Source organism: Salmo salar, chromosome ssa23, assembly GCF_905237065.1.
Source record: "Salmo salar chromosome ssa23, Ssal_v3.1, whole genome shotgun sequence".
NCBI classification, from domain to species: domain Eukaryota; kingdom Metazoa; phylum Chordata; class Actinopteri; order Salmoniformes; family Salmonidae; genus Salmo; species Salmo salar.
The window spans coordinates 29,099,861-29,114,916 of record NC_059464.1 but is presented as its reverse complement, the minus strand read 5'-3'; the positions used below and the strand labels follow the sequence as shown (position 1 = coordinate 29,114,916).

The 15,056-nt window shown below is 45.2% G+C and overlaps 1 protein-coding gene across 2 annotated transcripts in view; it reads left to right on the top strand.

The window, feature by feature from the left end:
- Positions 1–15,056, top strand: part of LOC106584350 (glypican-5) — a 156,084-nt gene that overhangs the window by 82,290 nt on the left and 58,738 nt on the right. For both annotated transcript variants that reach the window (XM_014169564.2, XM_014169563.2), the window contains one exon: positions 14,792–14,912. In XM_014169564.2, the coding sequence (XP_014025039.2) occupies positions 14,792–14,912 (121 nt within the window). The remainder of the gene's footprint in view (positions 1–14,791; positions 14,913–15,056) is intronic.

Here is a 15,056-nt window from a genome sequence, read left to right as displayed (position 1 = left end):
TGTAGACCTTTCAGTTATATCATACATTACACCTCAGATTATTATCTCTGAATTATTGCTGCTGTCTGTGACTGTTTGTTATTCCACATTTGACTGGCCTAAATCACGACAAAAGGCATACATTACTACTGGTAGTTGTCATAGGAATGAGGGAGTGAGTGTGGTGGACCGTTAGACATCATAGCAGTGTACTCAGCCAAGCCTCCTTCTCAGGCTCCCATGATCTTCGGCGGTGGAAGGGCTATTGGGATGTGTCCCGTTACCTTGGCCACAGTGTATTTGTTGGTGTTTGGGGAGAGCACACGGTTGAATGACATATAGTGCTGGGCACACTTTGGTTTTGGGGTTGCTGGTTTGCGTTTCAAGTCAGAGGAATGTACCTAAAGAGCATGAGCTGAGTCTCTATCTGTCAGCCCACTCCTGACCGCTGCGCCAGGCCGCATCAGCTGGGCTACCAGACCAGACCAGAGCAGACCGGAGGCTCCATGCCTTGGAGCTGGAGCAGAACCGTGTGGCCAGCGTTGAGTGCTGAGTCACATACACCCCATATACAACGGTATAATTTGATATGCTGTGTGGTAAATAGGCTAATCGTTTCCAACCAGTCCCGCTTAGCTGTACGGTTTTTCTCCATGGAGCTTTGAACTATAATGTCTTGTTTTTTAGGGCGTGAGGGTCGTTTTGAACTACCCCAGCATGACAGCCTCTGTTTTTGTGGTCTGGGTTTGCCCAGTCCCCCATTATGGCTCTGTTAGATTATGTGTTTCCTCATCAGAGCAGGCGTACAGCCCTCTCTCACAGCCCTCTCTCTTTCTCTCGCACAGGCTCACTCACTGAGCAAGCGCTCTGCTCTACTTCATAGCCTTGAGGCTGGAGTTGGACTCTACACAGCAGAAAGCCAAGGGGTCACAGTGTAACCATCTGTTCCTATCCATCCTGTACAGGGAGGCATCACCTGATCTAATATGTCTGGTCTGGACTGAATTAATTTGCTCTCTATTCCCAGTTCAGGAGTTGAGATAATCAGTCCAATCAAGTGATTTGGACCATGACCAAAAGCCAAGGTTGCCTAGTGATTGGATTCCACTAGTGCAGTGGAATTCAAACTTTTTCTGCGGGGACCCCATTTTTTTCAGCCAGAATTTATGGGGACCCCATTTTTTTCAGCCAGAATTTATGGGGACCCCATTTTTTTCAGCCAGGTGGGAAAGGGCAGTGTGGAGTGCGATTTGAGATTGCGTAATCTGTGGATCTGTTGGGACGGTAAACAAATTGGAGTGGGTCTAGGGTATCCAGGATGATACTGTTGATGTGAGCCATGACCAGCCTTTCAAAGCACTTCATGGCTACTGACGTGACTGCTACGGGGCGGTAATCATTTATGCAGATTACATTCGCTTCATTGGGCACAGGGACTATGGTGGTCTGCTTGAAACATGTAGCTATTACAGACTCGGTCAGGGAGAGGATGAACATGTCAGTAAAGACACTTGCCAGTTGGTCCGCACATGCTTTGAGTACACGGCCTGGTAATCCATCTGGCCCCGCAGCCTTGTGAATGTTGACCTGTAATGTTGACCTTGGTCACATTGGCTACCGAGAGCGTTATCACACAGTCGTCCGGAACAGCTGGTGCTCTTATGCATGCTCGTCTGTTAGGCTTGCTTCATTGGGCAGCTCGTGGCTGGGTTTCCCTTTGTAGTCCGTAATAGTTTTCAAGCCCTGCCACATCCGACGAGCGTCAGAGTCAGTGTAGTAGGATTCAATCTTAATCTGTATTGACGCTTTGCCTGAAGGCGATGACTAAGGTGGTATACTCCTCAATGCCATTGGATGAATCCCGGAACATATTCTAGTCTATGCTAGCAAAACATTCCTGTAGCGTAGCATTCGCGTCATCTGACCACTTCTGTATTGAGCGAGTCACTGGTACCTCCTGCTTTAGTTTGTGCTTGTAAGCAGGAATCAGGAGCACAGAATTCCCTCTGGTTGCACATGTGACATGCTGGTAGAAATGAGGTAAAACGTATTTAAGTTTGCCTGCATTATACCCCCTGGCCATTAGGAGCGCCGCTTATGGATGAGCATTTTCTTGTTTGCTTATGGCCTTATACAGCTCATTGAGTGCAGTCTTAGTGCCAGCATCGGTTTCTGGTGGTAAGTAGACGGCTACGAATAATATAGATGAGAACTCTCTTGGTAGATAGTGTAGTCTAGAGCTTATCATAAGGTACTCTACCTCAGGCGAGCAATACCTTGAGCCTTCTTTAATATTAGACATCGCGCACCAGGTGTTATTGACAAATAGACACACACCTCCACCCTCTGTCTTACCAGACGTAGCTTCTCAGTCCTGCTGATGCATGGAAAATCCTGCCAGCTCTATATTATCAGTGTCGTTGTTCAGCCGCGACTCGGTGAAACGTAAGATATTACAGTTTTTATTGTCCCGTTGGTAGGACAGTCTTGATCGTATATCATTCATTTTGTTTTCCAGTGATTTCACGTTGGCCAATAGAACGGATGGTAGTGGAGGTTAACCTACTTAGGTTTGCCTACGAATTCTCAGAAGGCAGCCCGACCTCCGCCCCCTTTTTCTCTGTCTTTTCTTCATGCATATGACAGGGATTCGGACACGTTCCTGAGAAAGCCGTACATCCTTGGTGTTGGACTTGTTAAAGAAAAAATCTTTGTCCAGTTTGAGGTGAGTAATCGCTGTTCTGATGTCCAGAAGTTACTTTCGGTCATAAGAGACGGTAGCAGCAACATTATGTACAAAATAAGTTACAAACAACGTGAAATAACTAACAAAATAATACAGTTGGTTAGAAGCCCATGAAACGGCAGCCGTCCCCTCCGGCGCCATCTTTGAATAACGCTGGCCTAGTGTATAATCCAGAAAAGAGGAAACAATATTAGAAATTATATCTGGAGCTATAGAGAATGTATTTAGGCTGGGTTTCTTGCTGATGTGAAAAGGGCTTTATAAATCAATTTAATTGATTAATTGATTGTTTGATTGATATATGTGTAGTTTTCAGATGAGAGAGAAGAGATGTGTGGGAACCTCTTGGGAAGCCCTTGGCTTTTAAGGGTGAACATGTGTCTCTTCACGGGCTGACTCATTTGATTGGTTAACAACCCAGAGGCAAACAGACCCGAGCTGATTGACTCAACCACTAATTACTGTGAGAAAGCAGTCTGTCTCTCTGTCTTCCCTAAGCTTTGTTCAGTATTCTCATTTTCACTACCATATACTCTGTGTTTAGCATAGTCATTGTGCTCAGTGTATGGTATCAATACTTCAGTATAGTCAATATACACTTTAATGAGCACACAATACAATTTTACTGTAAGCATTTTCATGATCATATTTACTCTGACTGTTTGGTTGGTTTTTATTGAGTACATGTACAGGCACATGCATCATGTTCAGGATCACCCCAATGTTATTTAGTGAGTGTGCATCACACACAGCGATCCCTTAAATTGCTATGGTGTGCATGAGAACAATAAGCAGGATGTGTTGGAATAGAGTTGAACCAGTCAGAGAGTCTGATTAAGTCACATGTTCCCTTAATGGATTCCTAGTGTTGTTGGTACCCATCGTCAGACCCATGGGTCCGTCATCAGGACCCAACCACCCACAGCAACCACAACAGGGCACATCTTCCCATCAACTCCCCCCAGCTTTTGGGAACTAGTTAATGGAGGCCCTTTGTGGTCGTCTTTGTAGTTGATTGACCATTTGATGAGTCTCAATGAGTGTCTATGAATAATCTCAGTTCCTTTACAGATATAAATTGAAATTACAGGCTTACATGTTATAAAAGTCAGTGACAGTGTAATGGTGAAACATCATGATAAGTATAGAGTACAACAGTATGAGTCATAATACCCATAAAACCTAGTGGTCAAACAGGGAAATGGTTTCAATAGTTTTTCTACCATTCATTTTTCCCATAGGGGATTTTAGAAACACTTAAAATAAGGGCTGTTTCATGTAGGTTTACCCTGGCATGACCTTTTGATAACCGTGTAAATCTCTCTAGGATAATGGAACTTTTATCAATATATTTGCCTGTATTTACCCCCCCAAAATGAAACGCTAATTAGCTGCTAATGTGGCTATCATAAAGAACTACAAATACCAAGATGATCTGGACTAGACTGAAGACTCAAGGCAAAGTATCTCTGGATTAACTATATAATGTTAGCTAAATACAGTAATCAATAAATTGGCTACATTTCTTTAAATGGACAAATGGATGTCTACTGTCTTGTGCAAGTTTTAAATTGACACAATACCTGGTAGCAAAGGGGTTGTCACGGGCGTCGTAAGGAGTGGACCAAAATGCAGTGGGTATGTTGCTATTTGCATAATGGCAAAGTTAACCAGCATTTCGGGATTGAGAACAATGCGGCAGAGGCAGCAGCAGAGATGAGGAAACAGCCCTGGCCTTAAAACTTATTTGGACGGGATTAGTTTTACTGGGGGAGGTCAGGTAATGTAATTATGTGCACAAGCACAAAACACCAGATCTGTCATTTTACCGCCGTCCGAATCTGCCATGTCAGTCATTTGTACATGGCATGAGAGTAACAATTCCAGCCAGAATAACCAACTGTTTTTGGTGGACTCTGATAATACTTGTGCAAATTGACATCAAATCAAAGTTTATTTGTCACGTTCGCCGAATACAACAGGTGTAGACCTTACAGTGAAATGCTTACTTACAGGCTCTAACCAATAGTGCAAAAAAGGTATTAGGTGAACAATAGGTAAGTAAAGAAATGAAAACAACAGTAAAAAGACAGTGAAAAACAGTAGCGAGGCTATAAAAGTAGCGAGGCTACATACAGACAGTGGTTAGTCAGGCTGATTGAGGTAGTATGTACATGTAGATATGGTTAAAGTGACTATGCATATATGATGAACAGAGAGTAGCAGTAGAGTAAAAGAGGGGTTGGTGGGTGGGTGGCGGGACACAATGCAGATAGCCCGGTTAGCCAATGTGCGGGAGCACTGGTTGGTCGGGCCAATTGAGGTAGTATGTACATGAATGTATAGTTAAAGTAACTATGCATATATGATAAACAGAGAGTAGCAGCAGCGTAAAAGAGGGGTTGGGGGGGCACACAATGCAGATAGTCCAGTTAGCCATTTGATTACCTGTTCAGGAGTCTTATGGCTTGGGGGCAAAAACTGTTGAGAAGCCTTATTGTCCTAGACTTGGCACTCCGGTACCGCTTGCCGTGCGGTAGCAGAGAGAACAGTCTATGACTGGGGTGGCTGGGGTCTTTGACCATTTTTAGGGCCTTCCTCTGACACCGCCTGGTGTAGAGGTCCTGGATGGCAGGCAGCTTGGCCCCAGTGATGTACTGGGCCGTACGTACTACCCTCTGTAGTGCCTTGCGGTCGGAGACCGAGCAATTGCCGTATCAGGCAGTGATGCAACCAGTCAGGATGCTCTCGATGTTGCAGCTGTAGAATCTTTTGAGGATCTCAGGACCCATGCCAAATCTTTTTAGTTTCCTGAGGGGGAGTAGGCTTTGTCGTGCCCTCTTCACAACTGTCTTGGTGTGTTTGGACCATTCTAGTTTGTTGGTGATGTGGACACCAAGGAACTTGAAGCTCTCAAGCTGCTCCACTACAGCCCCGTCGATGAGAATGGGGGCGTGCTCGGTCCTCGTTTTCCTGTAGTCCACAATCATCTCCTTAGTCTTGGTTATGTTGAGGGATAGGTTGTTGTCCTGGCACCACCCGGCCAGGTCTCTAACCTCCTCCCTAAAGGCTGTCTCGTCGTTGTTGGTGATCAGGCGTACCATTGTTGTGTCGTCTGCAAACTTAATGATGGTGTTGGAGTCGTGCCTGGCCATGCAGTCGTGGGTGAACAGGGAGTGTTTTGAAAGAAGTGTCTGAGTTTGCCAGGTGTTGCTCACGGTTTGAGCAAGAAAACAATAACTGATTCGATAAATTAAACAAAGTGCTGTGCATAATCAATATATGAAGGATCTACATGTATGAACTTTCACAGTGAATGTTTTTGTTCATATGTTTTTGCGCCTACTTAATGTAACCCTTGCTGTTAATAGATCACAAAGAAGCATACAACTGACCTAAACGTTTGGAAATGATGAGTTCACTTTCACATAGCCTTAAAACGTATCTCTAGTGCAAGTGCACTGTTTAGCTCACATCTGAAGGCTGGGGGGCATTTAGAACATCTACTGCGGATCGCTAAAATATCCTAATGATTATGATCACACTTCCTCAATGTAATTATTATGGCGACACTATACCAAAGATGGTTTGGTATGGTTTAGAAACTTGGGTACAAAACTCGAGCTATCGGTGTAGCCATGTTATCGCCTGGACGATATTCACGCCTAGAAAAAAAACTCCAGGCTTCCGTCATAACTGTCAATTTATTGGAAAGAAAATTAAAAATCACAGGGAGCAGTTTGGAAAAAACGAATCCCATTGGAATTAAAGACATTCTGGGTAATAATTACATAACCAACATTCTCTAGTAATACTAGTCCCATGCAAATAGGGCTTTGCCTAATTGTCTAAGAAAATTGCGGAGAGAGCAAACCCCAACTTAATCAATAGCCTAACTGTTAAATGTGCCTGGCTTTATAAATCATACATATATATCTACAGAAATAAGACAGATCTTGCTTCTGTTGCCTGTTTGAGTGTTTGTTTAATAGCCTACTGATTCCATGAGCACCAAGACTCATGCAACTGCAAAATATCAGATCAAGCAATTTCACAGATTTACCTGTTTTTAATCTTTGCTATGCTGTAATAACGGCTTTACAACTTTTTTTTCATTAGAACAGACTGGTGTTACTTATAATTTATTTATTGTTGTTAATACTGTTACAAACAGGCAAAACAATTATAATGTAATCTAACAGCACCTGTTTGTCACATAATATGCACACAGCTCTCGCTCCTATGCCCTTCTTTTTCTCCTTCTTATTGTTATTATTACAATTATGATCATTATTAAAATAATAAGTAATGTTGTTGTCAGGGCTTTCGGAAGGATCGGACCAATACGCAGCGTGATCGTAGTTCCACATCTTTTATTCAGTTGTGAAACTCATGCAATAAACCATAAACTTGAAATACAAAAAACAAGAAAGCTGTGACGCAGAGCAGGCATACACTACTCACAAAATAATCACCCACAAAACACCAGTGGGACAAACATCAACTTAAATATGGCCTCCAATTATAGACAACAACAACCGGCTGCCTCTAATTGGAGGTCATGCCAAACCAAAACTAACCGAGAAATACAAAACTAGAAACTAAACATAGAAATACAAAAATGGACAAACACCCCCTGTCACGCCCTGACCTACTCTACCATAGAAAATAACAACTTACTATGGTCAGGACGTGACAGTACCCCCCCCACAAAGGTGCGGACTCCGACTGCACCTAAAAAATTAAAAAAATAAAAAATAAACAACAACAAAAGGAGGGTAGGGTGGGTGACTAATGTCTATGGCGGCGGCTCTGGTTCCAGGCGTAGTACCCCCACCGCCCGCTGATCCCCCCGCTTCTGTATGTCCGGAGGAACCAGACCATGGATCATCGTCGGAGGCTTCGGACCGCCAACCGCCGCTGAAGACTCTGGGCTAAAGGCCGCCGCTGAAGACTCTGGGCTGCAGACCGCCGTTGAAGGCTCTGGGCTGCAGACCGCCGCTGAAAGCCCTGGGCTGCAGACCGCCGCTGAAGGCCCTGGGCTGCAGACCGCCGCTGAAGGCCCTGGGCTGCAGACCGCCGCTGAAGGCCCTGGCCTGCAGACCGTTGCTGGAGGCTCCGGGCTGCAGACCGTCGCTGGAGGCTCCGGACTGGGGAGCGTCGCTGGAGGCTCCGGGCTGAGGAGTGTCGCTGGAGGCTCCGGACTGGGGAGTGTCGCTGGAGGCTCCAGGCTGAGGAGTGTCGCTGGAGGCTCCGGGCTGCAGACCGTCGCTGGAGGCTCCGTACTGGGAAGTGTCGCTGGAGGCTCCGTACTGGGGAGCATCGCTGGAAGCTCTGGGCTGAGGAGCGTCGCTGGAGGATCCGGGCTGAGGAGCGTCGCTGGAGGCTCTGGGCTGAGGAGCGTCGCTGGAGGCTCTGGGCTGAGGAGCGTCGCTGGAGGCTCCGGGCAGAGGGGCGTTGCTGGAATAGTAACACGCACCTCAGGGCGAGTGCGGGGAGCAGGAACAGGACACCCCAGACTGGGCAGGTGCACTGAATGCCTGATGCGTGGGACTGGCATAGGAGACGCCAGACTAGTAACATGCACCTCAGGGCTAGTGCGCGGAGCAGGAACAGGACACCCCGGACTGGGCAGGCGCACTGGAGGCCTGATGCGTGGGACTGGCATAGGAGGCGCCAGACTAGTAACACGCACCTCAGGGCTAGTGCGGGGAGCAGGAACAGGACACCCCGGACCTGGCAGGCGCACTGAAGTCCTGATGCGTGGAGCTGGCATAGGAGGCGCCAGACTAGTAACACGCACCTTAGGGCGAGTGCGAGGAGGAGGCACAGGACGTACTGGGCTCCGGAGGCGCACCGGAGGTCTGGAGCATAGAGCTGGCACACCCCGTCCTGGCTGAATGGTGATTTGCGCCAAGCAAGGGCGGAGCGCCGGCACAGACGAATTGGGCTGTGCTGGTGAAAGGGGGGTACCGTGTGTAGAGCAGGCGCAGGATAACCTGGACCGAAGAGACGCACTGGAGACCAGATACGCTGAAGACCAGATACGCCTCTTGGTGGATATCGCGCCTCATAGTATCGCCGCTCCGCTCTTGCTGCCTCGATCTTCTCCTTCGGATGGCGATACTCCCCAGCCTGCCTCCAGGGTCCTTTGCCATCCAGGATTTCCTCCCACGTCCACGACTCCCGCTGCTCCATACCACGCTGCTTGGTCCTTGGTTGGTGGGTGATTCTGTCATGGCTTTCGGAAGGATCGGACCAATACGCAACGTGATCATAGTTCCACATCTTTAATTCAGTCGTGAAACTCATGCAATAAACCATAAACTTGAAATACAAAAAACAAGAAAGCCGTGACGCAGAGCAGGCATACACTACTCACAAAATAATCACCCACAAAACACCAGTGGGACAAACATCAACTTAAATATGGCCTCCAATTAGAGACAACGACAACCGGTTGCCTCTAATTGGAGGTCATGCCAAACAAAAACTAACCTAGAAATACAAAACGAATACAAAACTAGAAACTAAACATAGAAATACAAAAACGGACAAACACCCCGTCACGCCCTGACCTACTCTACCATAGAAAATAACAACTTACTATGGTCAGGACGTGACAGTTGTTATCGTTAGTAGGCTTTATATAGCAGCCTTGTATAACCAGCATTGAGTGGTAGGCTTAAGAGAGTGTCCTGTTTAGTCTTAATACCGTAACTTAGGCCTGTATTTCAATATATAGGCTACTGTATCAATCATTCATTCATTCATGCCATCACACAGCATACGAGATATTCATGCTTTGAAATGCAATCAACCATTTTAGTTTTAAAATTAAATAACAAAGGGAGCTTTGAATAATTAGCCTAAACAAGAAATAAACCGCAATTCACGAATGCATGCAACTGTTTCAGTTGTATGCTTCTTTGTGATCTTTTCCCTCCTGAGTAACCAGTAAACATTTGCCCGTTTTGAGTTTCTTTTTTATGTCCTCCGCATCCATTATTGGTCACATGCATGCTATGCTTACATGTTTAATGTAAAGAGAGCAAGGGTTGAGGGAATAGGGAATGTTTTTCCTAAACAAATGAGGGATTTCAGTAACAGAACTTCTCAGTCAGAAACAATTAAGAAACTAAATGGAGGAAATTGTTGCATTTGTGTGTCTTAATTATTTAATCAAACTGTGTGCTTAAAGCTTCAGACAAGCTCAGTGCATATGTAGTTGGTTTTATTCAAACACATAGGGTGTGTCTGTCTATGGAAAAATATGTTTAAACATGTTGACCAATCAATTGGTCGAAAGAACAGGACGACTCTCGGTCGACCAAGAACAGGACGACTCCCGGTCGACCAAGATTGTGGCTGCCTGCCTGTAGGCAGATAGACCCAATGAGCCAGGGGTTAGAGTTCATCGTCGATATTGTGTGGAGGCTGGCTCAGATTAGTATTCATTTATTTACATTCGCATGACACGCAGCTCCTTTGTCTTCACTTCCCTGGAAACACAAGTGTAATGTTAACCATGTGATCGCTTTGTTTTCTACAGTGGTTGAGGTGAATTTACCTCACAATAGTGGTTTTAATGTAACCCATTCAAATTAGATGATCAACTATTCAATGGATCTGTCTGGAACGTTCATGTGTCTGCATCATGTCATAGGTGATCCAGGGGTTGTTGTGGTCTGGGGGATGCAGCTGCAACAGAGGGCATATGGGTGCCGCCTCTGGAGCCCCATGATGCTATTGGTTGGATTCGTTAGCCTTGAAGCACCTGCGCTCTGACATCTCTTACTCCTGCAGGAGGAATCTCTGTAACATCCTCAATGCTCTCTAGCCCCATAGTTCTCTCCAGTAATGAAATCCCATGTGTGGCTTCAGGGTTTCTGTGTGTGTGAGTGTGTGAGTGAGTGTGTGAAGGTGTGTGTGTGTGTGTGTGTGTGTGTGTGTGTGTGTGTGTGTGCGTGCTCGCGTGTACGTCTGTACCCGCATGATTGTGTGCTAGTGTATTTTGTGTGTGTGTGTGTGTGTGTGTGTGTGTGTGTGTGTGTGTGTGTGTGTGTGTGTGTGTGTGTGTGTGTGTGTGTGTGTGTGTGTGTTTGTATGTGTGTGTCATGTGTTATATATTATGGGATTCTCCTTCAGACTTTGTGGAGTAGCTCAGGGAGTTAGGGACCAGGGTCTGCTCTATCAGAGCGGCTTTGTCCTACTTATCCATCCACCCACCTCTCTCTCTGCAGAGGCTCTAATCTGTTCTGTGGAAAAAGCTTGTCTGTGCGTCAGACCTTTACAGTCTGCCTCTGAACTTAGTAGGTTAGTCTATCTCGCTCTCCCACACTCTCCCCCCTCTCTCTTTTTGTCTCTGTCTTTCTCTGTCAGGGTTTCTTCAATTAATGAACTAGCTAGGTCTTGTGTTTTGACAGAAAGATATTCCTAAACTTCTCAATATATTTTTGAGATTGACCCTAGATGACCTTCAATAGGACTCCAATAGGCCATTTAGGATCAGTCTAGTTCAATATCTTAATCAATTTAACATTTCAGATTTCACTTGGCGTATTGATCAACTGAATTGCTGAGACAAGCCGATACAAAGGACTTTACTCTAACTACTGATCACAATACCCTGTGATAACCTCAATTGCTGATCCTCATCTACTTCGATGAAGAGGTGGCAAGAAAAAAAGAGATGATCAATAAGAGAGAAATGGATAAGACATGAAAAGAGAGAGCGAGATAAAGTAAGGGATCCTAAGCTCTTCAATCACAATGGTTGACACCGTGTCCTTTATTGTGTCTCATCTCATCCCCTCCTCATCATAATTAATGGATTCATAAAAATGCAAAGGCATCACCGCTGCGGTGTCTCTGCCTCTGACATCTGACGTGTTTACCCTGACACTGAGCTCTAATGAGGAGACTACTGGTCTCCTCTTTTCCCCCGTTCCTCCACTACTCTTGTTATTCCTGATAAACAGCCTTCCACCCTCTCATCTCTCCTCTCCCATATCTGGACCTGCAGTCATGCCTCCTCGCAAGGTTATTATAGTTTTTCGATTTAATTTGAGTTTTTATTTCTATTTTTATTTGAAATTCAGTTTAGTTTCTGTTTGTTTTCAGACTTGATTTAGTCGTTTTTATTTAGTTTCAGTTTAATAAAAAATACATATATTTTGTTTTTATATTATTTAGTTTCAGTTTTAATCTAGTAGCCTATGCGTGGGAGGCTAGGAGCCATTTATATGATGTAGGCCTGTAGTTTTTTGGGGGGGATGTCACTTCTTGCCACTGGGGGACAGTAATACATAAGGTTATGGGCCAGGACCATAGACTTGGATAGACATATCATCTCTGTATCTGTGTCATGATGGCGTCTGTGAGAGCATGGGCAGCGCCATTGAGGCCATCTCCATCATGAAATAGTCAATTTTCTTCTTCACAAGTAAAATTCATTGGCTGATCCGTCCTGATGACCCGACTGTCACGACTCTAACTGGGTCATCAAGTCATGCTGACCGGATCATCAGGAGGGATCAGCAAATGACGTTGGAAGTCCCGCCCAGTTGACTAAATCAAAATGGCGAAAGTCCTCAATGGCGCTGCCCATGCTAACACATTCTATTGGCCACTAAAGGACTCCATACAACTCTATGGCCAGGGCATAGGTTTGGTTAGGTTTAAATTATAAATCAATCCTAATGTGACTTGGATTTAAAGGATAAGCGCCTAGACTGGTGCAAGAAATATGGTGGAAGGAAACTCTCTTGCCCATGTTTACACCAATCCAATGCTTTTTTAAATTGAGTAGTAGATATAAGAGGAATCAAGTACCTTTATCTGACAGAGGAAAAACAACACATGAAGTCATGGCACATTTGACATGTTATGTTAATGTCATATTAAACATGTATCACTGACTAACCCCTTCAGTGTTAACAAAAAACAACTGCAACAACAGCAAAAACATAAGCATTACAACACTTCTTCACAAATCTATCAGTTCACAGCCAGCCAGCTTGTGTGTGTGTTTCTGTTCAACCTAACAAGATTTTCTGATTTATCTTCAAGAAGACTTTGCGTTCCAGATAGGTGGTCGTTCTGTTTCTCAAACACAATGATTTTCTCCACGAACGCTTGGGATACAGAGACAGAAACCAGATCCAGTGCCACAGGACACATCTTTAGATAAACAGCCATGCTGTCTTAACAGAACTAGAGAGGTGACTTACCCCTTCCAGGTATCTCTGCTTCTGCAGCTCACCCGGGGCACTTATTGTCCTGCCGGGTTGACCCTCCAGTTGGACAGTGACCTCAGACACAATCTTCGATGCGAGGAAACTACATTTCTGAAGCACTATGGTCGAGATGCTTGCTGGATTCATCGTGCTGGCATCTTCCTGGGGTCCTGCTGCTCCACTGCTGTACTCTCTGGTTTGCTGAAGTACAAAATATTCTGCTTCCCTCATCAGTGGCTCCATCTCTGTTGAGTGATGTGCCAGAGACACACTTGGGTCATCAGATAAGCTGCTGCAGGGGTTGGATTGAAGTTGGATCCCAGAGGATTCAGTGTGCATGCGAAGTGCTTATGTACTGACTTCAGGAGGACCTGTGCCAACTGTTTTGCAATAGTAGTTGACTGCAAGTGTGCCTCAAGATTGAGAAGGCACAACACCACATCAGACAGCGACTGGCTGTCAGATTGAAATTGTTCGGTGTGGATTGCGAACTGCATCAGAGAGGTTAAGGTAGAGTGGCCAGACAGAAGCCACTCCTCAGTAAAAGGCACATGATGGCCTGCTTGGAGTTTGCCAAAAGGGACCTAAAGGACTCTGACCATGAGAGACAAGATTCTCTAGTCTGATGAAACCAAGATTGAACTCTTTGGCCTGAATGCCAAGCATCACATCTGAAGGAAACCTTGCACTAACCCTACGGTGATGCATGGTGGTGGCAGCATCATGCTGTGGGGATGTTTTTCAGCGGAAGGGACTGGGAGACTAGTCAGGATCAAGGGAAAGATTAACGGAGCAAAGTACAGGGAGATCCTTGATGAAAACCTGATCCAGAGCGCTCAGGACCTCAGACTAGGGTGAAGGTTCACCTTCCAACAGGACAACGACCCTAAGCACACAGCCAAGACAACGCAGGAGTGGCTTCGGGACAAGTCTCTGAATGTCCTTGAGTGTCCTAGCCAGAGCCCGGACTTGATCCCGATCGAACATCTCTGGAGAGAGCTGAAAATTGCTGCGCAGCAATGCTCCCCATCCAACCTAACAGAGCTTGAGAGGATCTGCAGAGAAGAATGGGAGAAACTCCCCAAATACAGGTGTGCCAAGCTTGTAGCGTCATACCCAAGAAGACTCAAGGCTGTAATTGCTGCCAAAGTACTGAGTAAAGGATCTGAATACTTATGTAAATGTGATATTTCAGCTTTTTATTTTTTTATTTTTTGCAAAAAAATATACAATAATTGTTTTTGCTTTGTCATTATAGGGTATTGTGCGTCGATTGCTGAGAAAAAAAACTATTAAATCAATTTTAGAATAAGGCTGTAATGTAATAAAATGTGAAAAAAGTCAGAATGCGCTGGATGTCAGTGAAGAACGCCGTCTAAACTCCATGGATCCCTGTGGGATTCCTGGGTCAGACAGCACAACTCACCACTCCAGGCCAGCTTCACGGCAGAGCTGGGCTCTGAGGCTGAATCACAAAGCTCATTGTGCTCCGCAGTTCTTTTGATGAGAGAATTTTTTTTAAAGGGCATAGTTAATCACTTTAAATCAGGCTAGAGGAATGGCTGTCTGTGTAAGCAGGTTCAGGGGTGGGTGGGTGGACGGATCTCACGACATGCAGACCACAGTGCTGAGCAGAATTTTTTGCCATTGTTTTAAATGGTCAATGAGCTAGGCCATTCGAACACGAAAGTCATTACCTGTGCACTCTCTCACACAAATACTTTCATGTGTTACTTTCATCAACAATACATCAATATTTTAAGTCATTGTGCTACATAATTGTTTGTATTACACTCTCCATTTTCTCTCCCATCTCTTCCCTCCTCAGTTATGTGGGCCGTGTTGTGGGTAACAGCCTTCATGCCCAGAAAAACAACCCAGAGATCAAGGTCCGCAGCATCGACCCCATCCTGGTGGGAGCTAGAGACAGACTAGAACATTTCAAACCGGTATGTCTCACTACCACTGTTTCTCCTTCCCTTTGACATGTGACTATGTGACTGTAAACTTGACCGCTGATGACACCAACATCAGTTACCATCCTGATACTTCTTCTGCAAACTTAATCATATTCCTATTTCAAGTTTGTACAG